At 39.6% G+C, this 14,816-nt stretch overlaps 1 protein-coding gene across 2 annotated transcripts in view; it reads left to right on the top strand.

Moving 5' to 3' along the window:
- The window catches only part of galnt7 (UDP-N-acetyl-alpha-D-galactosamine: polypeptide N-acetylgalactosaminyltransferase 7), an 89,950-nt gene that overhangs the window by 65,378 nt on the left and 9,756 nt on the right, over positions 1-14,816 (top strand). For both annotated transcript variants that reach the window (XM_020621463.1, XM_020621462.1), the window contains exons 10-12: positions 12,262-12,377; positions 13,203-13,305; positions 13,437-13,535. In XM_020621463.1, the coding sequence (XP_020477119.1) occupies positions 12,262-12,377; positions 13,203-13,305; positions 13,437-13,535 (318 nt within the window). The remainder of the gene's footprint in view (positions 1-12,261; positions 12,378-13,202; positions 13,306-13,436; positions 13,536-14,816) is intronic.

The raw sequence follows: 14,816 nt of genomic DNA, 5'->3' as shown, positions 1-14,816 counted from the left end.
TTAGGATGATAAGGCTCTACGAGGTCTTTAAGATACGATGGAGCCTTGTCATTAAGGGCTTTGTATGTTAGGAGAAGGATTTTAAATTCTATTCTGAATTTTACAGGGAGCCAGTGGAGAGAAGCTAATATGGGAGAGATATGATCTCTCTTGCTAGTTCCTGTCAGTACTCTGGCTGCAGCATTTTGGATTAACTGGAGGCTTTTTGGGGAATTATTGGGACATCCTGATAGTAAAGTGTTACAGTAGTCCAGCCTGGAAGTAACAAATGCATGGACCAGTTTTTCAGTATCGCTTTGAGACAGGATGCTCCTGATTTTCGCAATATTGCGCAGGTGAAAGAAGGTAGTTCTAGAGACTTGGTTTATATGTGATTTAAAGGACATATCCTGGTCAAAAATGACTCCAAGGTTAATCACAGTAGTACTGGAGGCGAGGTTTGGATCCTTATGAAGGAAAGGGATGAGGAAGACAACCACTACGAAGCTGTGGTGCCTATGCCAAGCTAATAGATCTATGGTGCCAAGGGTCAGAGGAGCCGGAAGACATGGTTGCATGCAACAACCAGAGCTGTGCAATCTGGTGGTTCCACTTAAGCTGTGTGGTGCTTAATCATGCCCCTGCTGCTGGTGGCCCATGGTTCTGTCCATCTTGTCAACTGTAGAAAATCAAGGATGACTGAATTAATAATTTTTTAATTACGTGTCTTTCCACTAATTGACCCATCCCACACAGAATTATATGACACCAATATAACATAAAATAAGATATTTAATCTGTTTCTTCTGGTGCAATACCCACAAACTGTGTATTCAGTTTTGCAAAAAATAAAAAGAACATACTGCAGCAGTTACAATGTGTAATTTGTCTAACAATAAAGCAAATATTTCATACATAAAACAAAACTATTGTCAGTAAAAATCCATAAAAATAATGAAAACAGTAAATAGCACATCTGGGTAGAGGATCATCTATACAATGTGTCTGAGGAAATAGAAACGTCCATTTAATATTACAACTATTCTGAACAGAGTAGTAGTGAAACAGATAATCTGATAGGGAACAGAGAACGGAGACCAGAGTCACTCCTCCTGCAATGTAATAGATAAAGTATTAAATAAGAAGATTGTCAAAAGCGCCAGTCAGTCCAGTCATTTGTTGTCATGAGGTACCGTCAGTCAAGAGTTCATAGTCCTGAGTTTGTTTCCCCACCCAGGCCTGGGTCCCCGGAACACTTTTCATAGTAGCATTGTCATCCTCTCTTCTCCTTTTCTAACCCAGCTATCCTAGCCTTTTATCTGCTCGCACTTACACAGCCTTCCATGGCCTGAGCATGAGATGCAGTCTCATGCCAGCTACCCACACACACCTTCTTCCAAGCATTGTCTAAAAATGTCCAGTACATTAACTTCTAGGTCGCATTGACCTAGTGCACATTTCCTTTTTCTAAACCTGAACAGAGCACACAAGCAGTTCACATAAGGCTGCAGCTATATCCATTCCCCATCTAAGGAGGAAGTCACTCGGGATGTTGACCCATAGGTTAAACAAGGGGGACACAGCCCAAGATATTCTTGCCTGCGCAAGAAACAGATCAAGCTTCCGTACACACTTAGCTCAGCCTTACACAACTATTGCAAATAATATTTATATATGAACTACATAATGTTCTATTACATATTCCCTCTGGAACCTTGTTTATTTTTAACCACTACAAGAACAAAATGTGATTATTAATCTGTATTATAGAACTACTTGTGTTTCACAGCCACACTGTGGCACATTTGTCAGAACGCAGTGCACATTGACAATCTTATCAAGGAATGTCATGTCCTCACCCTCACATAGAAGTACATTTGCTGTTAATATGGTGTACTTAATGCAAATAGTGCCAGTCACCCTTTTAGCATGGATTCAGTGGAGAGCAATCTTTCGCATTTCCTCCACATTTCTTGCATTCAACTGGCAGCATCCTTTTGTGAATCAGAATCAGCTTTATTGGCCAGGTATGTTGGACATGAGGAATTTAACTGTGGTACAGCATTTCTCAATGTACATGTACATATCCCCATGCAAGGCAACAGCAAGGGGCAAGTAAACAATATAACAACAAAAGGCTGTATAGTATAACAAAATAAACAGTGTAAACAAGCAATAAACAATGCAAAAAATGTAAAATAAGCAGTATAAACAGGCAATAAACAATGCAAACAGACAATGGAATGTTCATTAGGAGATGAAATAAAAATAGAATAAAAATGGAGTACTTAGAAAATAAAAATAGAGACCTGTACAGATCAGTATAATCTGTACAATGTATATTTACCGGTATTGCACTGGGGAAGGTATTGCACTGAGGGTTATTGTCCAGTCATACTGTCGTGGGTTAAGTGTTAATGTGGCGATCTTTACTTCTGCACAAAAGTCCAACACTGTCACAGATGTCAAAGCCATGATCAGCCAATCCCAAATCACCAGGCAACAGTTTAACCAGAATCCCATAGTTTTCATTTATATCCTTGTCACTGACACACCCTGCCAATCCCTTAGAAATGAATGATATGCAATGTCAAAAAAGACATTGCATAAACCTTCATTCTGGCTACTCAGGGGACCACTTTTTCAACATCTGACACAGACCTCAATTAGACATCCTTGGCAAGTTTTTGTGTTTAGTGGTTGTATGTCACAGACATCCAAAATAAGCCCAGACCAGATGTCCAAATATCCAGCCTAATGTGTACATCCACAGATATATCAGACGTTGGGTTTTGGACCTCTATTGCACATCTCACAGACATTCTAAAAAGGACTTGGATGAAATGACCTGATATCAACACGACATGGACATCTCTCCAGTGTCGGGTGTTTGCTAGGTCTAGAGCCCTGTGGTGTAAGGTACACTTCATGGTTATGTTTGTAGTGGGAAAATCACTGAGCTTTTGCTTTAAGGTTGGACGGTCTCTGTGAATATTTCAACAGTCCAGAATTACAGCAGTACATTTCCTAAAGGCCTCCACAAACCGATGAGGCATAGTGACATTATCAACCTCTTCTCAGAAGGCTTGCAAAGCTTCAGTTCCGCCTGTTGCTTCTTCTCCATCCTCTTCTAGTGGCATTGATGCTGCTTTGTGTGGTGTCATCCATCGCAGTCTCATCCCTTGCTGGTGTACTCTCTGTCCTTCACCCTTTTGTGTTTACCCATCTGGCACACTGCTTGATCTCACTGTGACCCAAGTATAGAGATGGTGCCCAGTCTGGATGTGATTCACACATTTCATATACTTGTTTACCTGGCAACACAACCAATCCCTTGGCTTAATAACTCTGGTATGAATAAATAGAATATCTTGCCGGCTAAAGCACAGATTTAGCATAATATATTTAGTAATAATAATTATTCTATGATCACATGTACAACTTGTCATGAAAGCCTCAGGGTATGTTTGTATATGATTTGCATCTCGATAGTGAAAGAGATTTTGACACAACACTGGTAGCAGGAGTTCTGCACGTTCACGAACTATCATCGTTTTTGGGAAGAGGCTCTCGGGTTTTATCATTCTGAAATAATTTGACTCTTTGGAGCTATTATGGGTGCAAAGCTAGTCTAGAAGTACCCAAGATAACATATTAAATGGCTGGAAATGAGCATGCCATGCCATAAGTTTATGCTGTCTAGCTAGCTAATGTTGTTACAAGGCAGCAAAATGGCACAGTTTTATACACTTTATTTTTATTAGCCTAACAATATTGGAATGTTTCCACTCAGTTTTTGGGTCCAAGCTTCAGTTCGTTCTCCTCCTTTCAGTATGCCACACTGTTGTATTCCCTATTGTTTCAGTAGATCCGAATCAGTAATCTGCTGTCAATAATTAGCTGTCATTTTACTGCTTTCCTTGTAATGGGAAGGAGAAAAAGAAATGGTTACATTTGGTTAGATAAGTCACAGTATTCTTAAATTAACAAAAATAAAGATTCTAAAAGTGGGCTGTTTTGCTGCCTTGTAATGTAACGTTAACTAGCTAGTTAGCATGAAGCAAACACTACACATGAGTTAAACCGTAGTCAATGAAGAGGGTCGTAGTAAGATCAAAACATTTACTGGCCTTTCTTCATATAACAGCACGATAAAAACTGCAAATAAACAATACAATAAATATTTAGTGTCAGTTATGCTTATTTAACCACTACTTATACTATAAATGGTGGCACACTTCAACACATACTGTACATGCGTTCAAACGTATAGTCTCAGCTAGCTTATGCACAATTGTAAATAAACTACCTCAACATCGCATCTAACTACTTTGAACACAATCGTAGCAAATGTTAACTATACTGTCAGCTGACACATATAAGAACTTACGGCATTGCTTCTGTCATGTTTCCTACCGGATGAAAATGGATACACATGCCACAACCAAGAGCCTTATGTTAACTGTTTTTTCTTCCTAACAGGAAATTGCTAAACCAGAAGTGACATCATCATTCGGCGCCAATTAATAAATAGATTTAGCATATTCTCTTTATCAGCTTAGCCACTAGCTACTTCACCACAGCTGGACTTTTGTCAGTCTTGACGTCTACCAGGGCCCCCCTTCTCACTCCATTCCGGGAAGACAGGAAGGTTGACTCCCAATGTTCTGGCAAAGGCCCTCACCAAGGAACATCTCTGACCATACTTGGGCTTTAACTAGGATTCTAAGTATTAATTATATAACCACTTACATGAGCCCATTGTCCACCTCACATGAACTTAATAAACACATAATCACTCAGCTCTCCCTTACACAAGCTAGTACCAAATAAGGTCTATATTAGCTACATACTGTTCTATCACATATTTCCTCTGGAATCTGATTTATTATCAACCACCACACCAGAGAGAAGATGCAGTTGGTAATTGGTTTCAAATCAAATCAAATTAAATTTTATTTGTATAGCACCAAATTGCAACAAAAGTCATCTCAGGACACTTTACAAAGCAAGGTCTAGACCTTTCTATTGTCACTATTATGCTGAAAACCCAACAGATCCCCCTTGAGCAAGCAGTTGGCAACAGTGGGGAGAAAAAAACTCCCTTTAACAGAAGAAACCTCCAACAGACCCCGGCTTTTAGTGGTCAGGCTTCTGCCTCAATCAGTTGGGGTGAGTGGATAGAGGAGCAAGAAAAGAAGAAAAGTAACAAGACATGGCAAACACAGTAATAAACAGTCAAACACTGGGCAGGTTGATGTGGCCAGTGATTGCTCATCAGAAACTTAAAGCTCCAGAGCCAGGGCTACCTGCAGAAAGGTACAGGGAGAGAGAAAGAGGACACACTACGGGAGAGAGGAGACACAAAGTTAGTGATGTATAATGGTGGTGTAGAGATGCATAGAGAGAGAGGAAAGGAGAGAAGAGGGGAGGAGAGGAAAGGGGAGCGGAGGGGAGGAGAGAAATTCAGAGCATTATGGGGCCCCCTATCAGCCTAGGCCTATAGCAGCATAACTAAGGGAAGGCTCAGGGTCACCTGATCCAGCCCTAATTATAAGCTTTATCAAAAAGGAAAATCTTAAGTTTAATCTTAAAGGTAGAGAGGGTGTCCGCCTCCCGAACTGAGACTGGGAGTTGGTTCCATAGGAGAGGAGCTTGATAGCTAAAGGCTCTGCCTCCCATTCTGCGTCTGTGGACTCTAGGAACCACAAGTAAACTTGCACTCTGAGAGCGAAGTGCTCTGTTAGGATGATAAGGCTCTACGAGGTCTTTAAGATACGATGGAGCCTTGTCATTAAGGGCTTTGTATGTTAGGAGAAGGATTTTAAATTCTATTCTGAATTTTACAGGGAGCCAGTGGAGAGAAGCTAATATGGGAGAGATATGATCTCTCTTGCTAGTTCCTGTCAGTACTCTGGCTGCAGCATTTTGGATTAACTGGAGGCTTTTTGGGGAATTATTGGGACATCCTGATAGTAAAGTGTTACAGTAGTCCAGCCTGGAAGTAACAAATGCATGGACCAGTTTTTCAGTATCGCTTTGAGACAGGATGCTCCTGATTTTCGCAATATTGCGCAGGTGAAAGAAGGTAGTTCTAGAGACTTGGTTTATATGTGATTTAAAGGACATATCCTGGTCAAAAATGACTCCAAGGTTAATCACAGTAGTACTGGAGGCGAGGTTTGGATCCTTATGAAGGAAAGGGATGAGGAAGACAACCACTACGAAGCTGTGGTGCCTATGCCAAGCTAATAGATCTATGGTGCCAAGGGTCAGAGGAGCCGGAAGACATGGTTGCATGCAACAACCAGAGCTGTGCAATCTGGTGGTTCCACTTAAGCTGTGTGGTGCTTAATCATGCCCCTGCTGCTGGTGGCCCATGGTTCTGTCCATCTTGTCAACTGTAGAAAATCAAGGATGACTGAATTAATAATTTTTTAATTACGTGTCTTTCCACTAATTGACCCATCCCACACAGAATTATATGACACCAATATAACATAAAATAAGATATTTAATCTGTTTCTTCTGGTGCAATACCCACAAACTGTGTATTCAGTTTTGCAAAAAATAAAAAGAACATACTGCAGCAGTTACAATGTGTAATTTGTCTAACAATAAAGCAAATATTTCATACATAAAACAAAACTATTGTCAGTAAAAATCCATAAAAATAAAGAAAACAGTAAATAGCACATCTGGGTAGAGGATCATCTATACAATGTGTCTGAGGAAATAGAAACGTCCATTTAATATTACAACTATTCTGAACAGAGTAGTAGTGAAACAGATAATCTGATAGGGAACAGAGAACGGAGACCAGAGTCACTCCTCCTGCAATGTAATAGATAAAGTATTAAATAAGAAGATTGTCAAAAGCGCCAGTCAGTCCAGTCATTTGTTGTCATGAGGTACCGTCAGTCAAGAGTTCATAGTCCTGAGTTTGTTTCCCCACCCAGGCCTGGGTCCCCGGAACACTTTTCATAGTAGCATTGTCATCCTCTCTTCTCCTTTTCTAACCCAGCTATCCTAGCCTTTTATCTGCTCGCACTTACACAGCCTTCCATGGCCTGAGCATGAGATGCAGTCTCATGCCAGCTACCCACACACACCTTCTTCCAAGCATTGTCTAAAAATGTCCAGTACATTAACTTCTAGGTCGCATTGACCTAGTGCACATTTCCTTTTTCTAAACCTGAACAGAGCACACAAGCAGTTCACATAAGGCTGCAGCTATATCCATTCCCCATCTAAGGAGGAAGTCACTCGGGATGTTGACCCATAGGTTAAACAAGGGGGACACAGCCCAAGATATTCTTGCCTGCGCAAGAAACAGATCAAGCTTCCGTACACACTTAGCTCAGCCTTACACAACTATTGCAAATAATATTTATATATGAACTACATAATGTTCTATTACATATTCCCTCTGGAACCTTGTTTATTTTTAACCACTACAAGAACAAAATGTGATTATTAATCTGTATTATAGAACTACTTGTGTTTCACAGCCACACTGTGGCACATTTGTCAGAACGCAGTGCACATTGACAATCTTATCAAGGAATGTCATGTCCTCACCCTCACATAGAAGTACATTTGCTGTTAATATGGTGTACTTAATGCAAATAGTGCCAGTCACCCTTTTAGCATGGATTCAGTGGAGAGCAATCTTTCGCATTTCCTCCACATTTCTTGCATTCAACTGGCAGCATCCTTTTGTGAATCAGAATCAGCTTTATTGGCCAGGTATGTTGGACATGAGGAATTTAACTGTGGTACAGCATTTCTCAATGTACATGTACATATCCCCATGCAAGGCAACAGCAAGGGGCAAGTAAACAATATAACAACAAAAGTCTGTATAGTATAACAAAAGAAACAGTGTAAACAAGCAATAAACAATGCAAAAAATGTAAAATAAGCAGTATAAACAGGCAATAAACAATGCAAACAGACAATGGAATGTTCATTAGGAGATGAAATAAAAATAGAATAAAAATGGAGTACTTAGAAAATAAAAATAGAGACCTGTACAGATCAGTATAATCTGTACAATGTATATTTACCACCATTGACACCTTGCACAAGGAGGGCAAGACACAAAAGGTCATTGCAGAAGAGGCTAGCTGTTCCCAGAGCCCTGCGTGCAAGCACATTAATAGAGAGGCGAAGGGAAGGAAAAGATGTGGTAGAAAAAAGTGTACAAGCAAAAGGGATAACCGCACCCTGGAGAGGATTGTGAAACAAAACCGATTCAAAAATGTGGGGGAGATTCACAAAGAGTGGACTGCAGCTGGAGTCAGTGCTTCCAGAACCACTACGCACAGACGTATGAAAGACATGGGTTTCAGCTGTCGCATTCCTTGTGTCAAGCCACTCTTGAACAACAGACAGCGTCAGAAGCGTCTCACCTGGGCTAAAGACAAAAAGGACTGGACTGCTGCTGAGTGGTCCAAAGTCATGTTCTCTGATGAAAGTAAATTTTGCATTACCTTTGGAAATCAGGGTCCCAGAGTCTGGAGGAAGAGAGGAGAGGCACAGAATCCACGTTGCTTGAGGTCCAGTGTAAAGTTTCCACAGTCAGTGATGGTTTGGGGTGCCATGTCATCTGCTGGTGTTGGGCCACTGTGTTTTCTGAGGTCCAAGGTCAATGCAGCTGTATACCAGGAAGTTTTAGAGCACTTCATGCTTCCTGCTGCTGACCAACTTTATGGAGATGCAGATTTCATTTTCCAACAGGACTTGGCACCTGCACACAGTGCCAAAGCTACCAGTACCTGGTTTAAGGACCATGGTATCCCTGTTCTTAATTGGCCAGCAAACTCGCCTGACCTTAACCCCATAGAAAATCTATGGGGTATTGTGAAGAGGAAGATGCGATATGCCAGACCCAACAATGCAGAAGAGCTGAAGGCCACTATCAGAGCAACCTGGGCTCTCGTAACACCTGAGCAGTGCCACAGACTGATCGACTCCATGCCACGCCGCATTGCTGCAGTAATTCAGGCAAAAGGAGCCCCAACTAAGTATTGAGTGCTGTACATGCTCATACTTTTCATGTTCATACTTTTCAGTTGGCCAAGATTTCTAAAAATCCTTTCTTTGTATTGGTATTCAGTAATATTCTATTTTTCTGAGATACCGAATTTGGGGTTTTCATTGGTTGTCAGTTATAATCATCACAATTAAAAGAAATATATCAGTCTGTGTGTAATGAATGAATATAATATACAAGTTTCACTTTTTGAATGGAATTAGTGAAATAAATCAACTTTTTGATGATATTCTAATTATATGACCAGCACCTGTATTTGAATCTTAACAATTGTTGTGTTTTGGTTTGTTTTGTTTTTTTTCCTCTCCGTGATGCTATTGTGTAGAGGGTGACAAGCTCCGCTGTTTGGGTCTTGGGAAGTCTTGACCCAGAAGTGGAATGTTATGTCAAACTTATCATGAGTATAGTTGAGTACTGCTGCTGCTACAGCTATCTATGCAGTCAAACTGACAGATTCACAGACCTAAAACTGGATGCACTTTCAGCACTTAATTACACCACAGATGTATTTGAAAAAAGCAAAAAATGAACGGTATGAAAGGAACGGATCCATAAGATAAATGTTATTATTATTATTACTGTTGTTATCATAGAGGAAAACCCAACAAATCCTCCTTGAGCAGTGCTTGGAGACAGCGGGGAGGAAAAACTCCCTTTAACGGAAGAAACCTCCGACAGACCCCAGCTCTTGGTGGGTGACCTCCTGCCTCAACTGGTTGGGGTGAGTGGATAGAGGAGAGAGAAAAGAAGAGAAAAGCAACAAGACACAGCAAACGCAAAACAAGAAACCCAAAATTTCCCTATCTACACTTCAAAGAAGAAATCACTAGGTGGCCTAGTGATTTCCAATATTACTACTTGGTAAATCAGCTACAATATATTCAGCTACAATATTTGTTGTTGTTGCCCCCGATGGTTAGAGCCATCGGTTGAGCTGGCACCGCAGATGGCTGCCTCGGATCTGTACCGGAAACAAATTTCTTGTGTGTAACATACTTGGCCAATAAAGGTGATTATCCTTATATTTAGTCAAATGGATTCAGAAGGACAGCTACAACAGTGCATGGATAGAATTAGAGCAAAATTACTGCAAAAATAACTCAGTTGCCTTCCTACCGAACTATATTAAGAAAATGAATTACTGTGAGAACATCACAATTTTCTCAACTCTGACAGCCTGGTAGAAAGCAAACAAAATCACTACATCACTTGCACCATGTAGATACACTCCAATTTGGCACACTCTGGCTTTCAACTACATAACCTTATCCATTTCCCAACATGGCAACATAAAAGAATCACTCACTTATATCACCTATTTGAAATTAACCAGTTCATATCATTTAATACACTGATCCAGAAGTACGGAGTTCAGAGAGAACAGTTCCTCCAGTGCAATCAACTAAAATCCACAATTAAGTCAAAGATTAGTGTAACCAGTAACCCACTACAGCCTTCCAAATTATTTGAAGAAATTATGAAAATTAATGATTCCAAGAAAATATTATCCAAGCTATATGAACTCATATCAAGTACAGATTCAACAATAACAATACCAAAACTCAAATGGGAAAACGATTTTACTCTCTCCCTCAACTCCGACTTCTGGACAGAAATTTGTAATAACATCTTTTCTGTGACCAGCAATGTAAACTTACAACTTATACAAAACAAGACCATCTACAGGACCCATATTACACAAAGTAAAATGTTCAAAATGGGTTTCACCGACACAGACATCTGTTCACAATGCACTCTAGGTTGCACCAACAATTATTTTCATGCTACTTGGACCTGCCAACTAGTTCATTCCCTCTGGATAGCAGTGACAGAGAAACTCTGTGGCTGTAGAATCCCTCCTCCTCCATCACTTTGCTTGCTCAGGGGGATCTCGCAGAAGTTGACCACCTACCAATTCAATACAAAGACCGACTCCTTATTTCTCTAGCTATTGCCAAGACAACAATCTTTCAGAACTGGAAAACAAAAAAAATCTCTACATATAAACCACTGGACCAACCTTGAGAGTACATCACACTAGAGAAAATGGCATCCACTCACAAGAATAGTTTATCAGCTTTTAATGACAAATGGAACCCATTTTTAACACATTTCAACTTGAACTAAGCACCTGGGGCTGAGGCCACGCACATTCCCACAAACGTCTAAAAATGTAACAAGCTGCTTTTATTAGTAGTACTCATCATTATTATTGTTGTATTTTTTTCTACTTCTTCCTTTCTTTCCCTTCATAGACGGCATAAGTTGGAAATACCCACACTTCACACCCTCACACACTACAATCATGTGAAACCCTCTACATCTTCCATGTCCTGACCTGTTTTGTTAATGTGTTATTTGTTTCAATATAAAAAACAAACAAAAAAACAAGACACAGCAAACACAACAACAATTAAACACTGGACAGGTTGATGTGGCCAGTGACTGCGCAACAGAAATGTAGAGCTCCAGTGCCAGGGCTACCTGCAGAAAGGTACAGGGAGAGAGAGAGAGGACACACTACGGAAGAGAGGAGACGCACAGTTAAAGACATGTACTGTAGGTCTATAGATGCATGGAGAGAGAGGAAAGGAGAGGGGAGGAGAGGAGAGAACTGAAACTCAGAGCATCATGGGGGACCACAACAGTAGCATGTGCTGCATGCTGAGTTCCTCTAACTAAGCCAGCGTTGCTGTGTGTTTGGTGGACGTTTGTTCTTAAAACAACTACCTTTCGATTGGTTAGAATCGCCTCCATTCCTGTGATGTGATAAGTTGATGTGTGCTATCAAGCAGTGTCCTTTATCCAGTTTATTAAAGGCTGTCATTTTCTTATTGTTTAAATTTTATATTACAATGTATATATTTTTATATCATCCAGCCCTAATGTGCACAGTCAGTAGTCTGTGTAAAGACTGTGTGACATTTGCACTGCATGTGTTCTTCTAAATAAATACGATTTATATGTGGGAAGATGCAAATGCACTGTTTTTGAATACACATAGTTTATTAATTTGGTCTGAAGTGTGTAATTTTTGAAGCAATGTACCACTAATTAGGTGTACAGTCACATGTCTGATTTTCCCAACACTTACTGTAATTAGACCTACTAAATTATTTTTACAGTAGTGAAAATCATTAGTATATTATGACTTTGAATGCAACATTATATTACATACAGTATCATGTGAAGTATAATATATTTCTGTCTGTGTGCATGTACAGAACTATGTTCGTGTGGTGGAGGTATGGTGGGATGAATTTAAGGACTACTTCTACGCTAGTCGTCCTGAGACTCGCACTCTAGCCTATGGAGACATCAGTGAGCTTAAACGCTTCAGGTATAACATAGATTCAATAAAATTTGCACAACTGTTGTTTATTCCTAATAGATATTCAGACTTTGACTCAATCACACTTTCACATTTTCATTTTACTCCCAATTACCCACCTAAAGGCCCTTCTACACTTTTAATAGACTGTCCCAGACACAAGCTGACAAAGGACAGAAAGAAATGTCTAGAGATAGCTGATTTAGAGTTTTGACAGCCAACATCAGTTTATTTCCAGACTGACAGTCACAAAAATCTAGCACCAAATCTACACAGTAGGATGGCTGCTACAACCCACATGTATAAACCAACCAATAAGAATATAAGAGTTTATTCACCCCATCCTGTTTAATGTGACAAGGAATAAATGTAAAAGGTTATTGTTGTACAGTGCATAGGTGCATTACAGGAAATGTTTTATTTCTGCAATAAAGAGAATGTACCTTAAGCACACTGTAAAGAAATAGAAGACTTGTAAGTATCTAAACTTAGGTTTTTTAATGGCTTAGGATAGTGTCCTGCCTATCCATTTAGATGATTCACAAAGAAATGTACACACGTGCAGATGTTAATAGTTGTTCTTTTTGTTTTATTGGTTGTCAGCTGTGAAATTTGTCATTGTGTATATTTTGTTCTGTCTAATATTTAAAAAGGTGTATTTAACCTTAAACTCAACTTGGACACACTGTCATAAGATGAAAGTTCATACCATATATTTTATTTTTAGAAGTGATTATGAAATGACTATATTCATTTAATATTAGCTCTCAGTCAAACTAAGGTATACAGTTGCAAATTTATTGTTTGCTGTTTGTTGGCCAAATCTTTTATCAGAGAGGAACATCGATGTAAGAGCTTCAAATGGTTCATGGAGGAAATAGCGTATGACATTCCATTGCACTACCCTCTGCCTGCTAAAAATGTAGAATGGGGAGAGGTAAGAACACACATGCAGCATGTTCAGTTACTGTTTCTCTCATGGTTTGTTAGAAATAAGCAGGTTTAATTTTTCTGTGAAATAACCTGTGCCACAAAATTTGTGTGTGTAACCTGTGCATATGTGTGCAGATTCGGGGCTTTGAGACAAGTTACTGTATTGACAGTATGGGGCACACCAATGGAGGCAGCGTGGAAATAGGACCATGCCACAGAATGGGGGGCAACCAGGTAATGAAACAGTTGATGTGGTGTGTTGCTTTGTCTCCTGTAACTCAGCTCAGTTCAGATGGGGATGGTCTTGTTCTGGTTTGGTCTGGTCTTTGATTAGTTTGTCAGAGAATAGCAGAACAAAATGAAGGCCATTTCAATTACTTGAGATTTTGGACACCATGTTCCTCAAAAAAATAAGTACTTGCTGCATCATAAATTAATTTTAGCTATGGGGCAGTTTATCTTGTTAATTTTTACAATCAAAACTAATTCTTGTCTTGGAGTAGTGGCTGTTTTGGTCAGACAGTTTCTCCTCTCCAGATTGCAAACTACTGGTGACCATTGCTATTCTGCCCTCCTTAAACGTCCATGTCTATTGTGGCAGGTAGATAAACAGTCCAAAACCGAAGGCAAAGATTTGTGGCTTGAAACCTCGTTCACTGCATCCAATTTGGAAAACTGCAAACACATAACAAGTACAAGCAAACACATTAGATGCTTGAGTTGCAACAAGAAAACATGTCTGTTTTCTATAAAATAGCAAATACACATTGCGCTAGCTTACTGCTAACCTACAATAGAAAAACACATAGACGCACTAGCTTGAATTAACTTGACAGTCGCGGTATTCTGTTCTATACAAATACACATTTGTTCGTAAATAGAGCACATATAACACCAATAAACTGACATAAACAATAAACTTACAGGCATATATTTCTTTGCTCTGTGGAACGATTTCAACTTGAGCTTTGCAGCGAATGGCAGCTACTTCATGCTGTCAGGATGAACTACTACTTCCTGGCCTAAGGTCAACTTCCCATGAACCTCAAAATAAATGTGGTTGACCACAACAATGAGGCAATAATACCTGTCCATAGAGGGCAGGACAATTGCTGTCCACCATGGTCTTTATCTTGATATTACGTTTAGGGGTCCCCTGGCCGAAAGATTTTTATCTTGCCTACAGATGGGAGCTTTTAAAGGACGATGCTGTCATTAAATCATTATGATATGATATGATGAATTGTTCCTTCAGTGTGACCAGTCACACCATGACAAATACAGTGGGTATGGAAAGTATTCAGACCCCCTTAAATTTTTCACTCTTTGTTATATTGCAGCCATATACTAAAATCATTTAAGTTCATTTTTTTCCTCATTAATGTACACACAGCACCCCATATTGACAGAAAAACACAGAATTTTTGACATTTTTGCAGATTTATTAAAAAAGAAAAACTGAAATATCACATGGTCATAAGTATTCAGACCCTTTGCTGTGACACTCATATAAGC

Source organism: Monopterus albus, unplaced genomic scaffold (assembly GCF_001952655.1).
Source record: "Monopterus albus unplaced genomic scaffold, M_albus_1.0 scaffold260.1, whole genome shotgun sequence".
Lineage (NCBI taxonomy): Eukaryota > Metazoa > Chordata > Actinopteri > Synbranchiformes > Synbranchidae > Monopterus > Monopterus albus.
The sequence above is the reverse complement of the archived record's forward strand: the minus strand, read 5'-3'. Positions and strand labels throughout refer to the sequence as shown.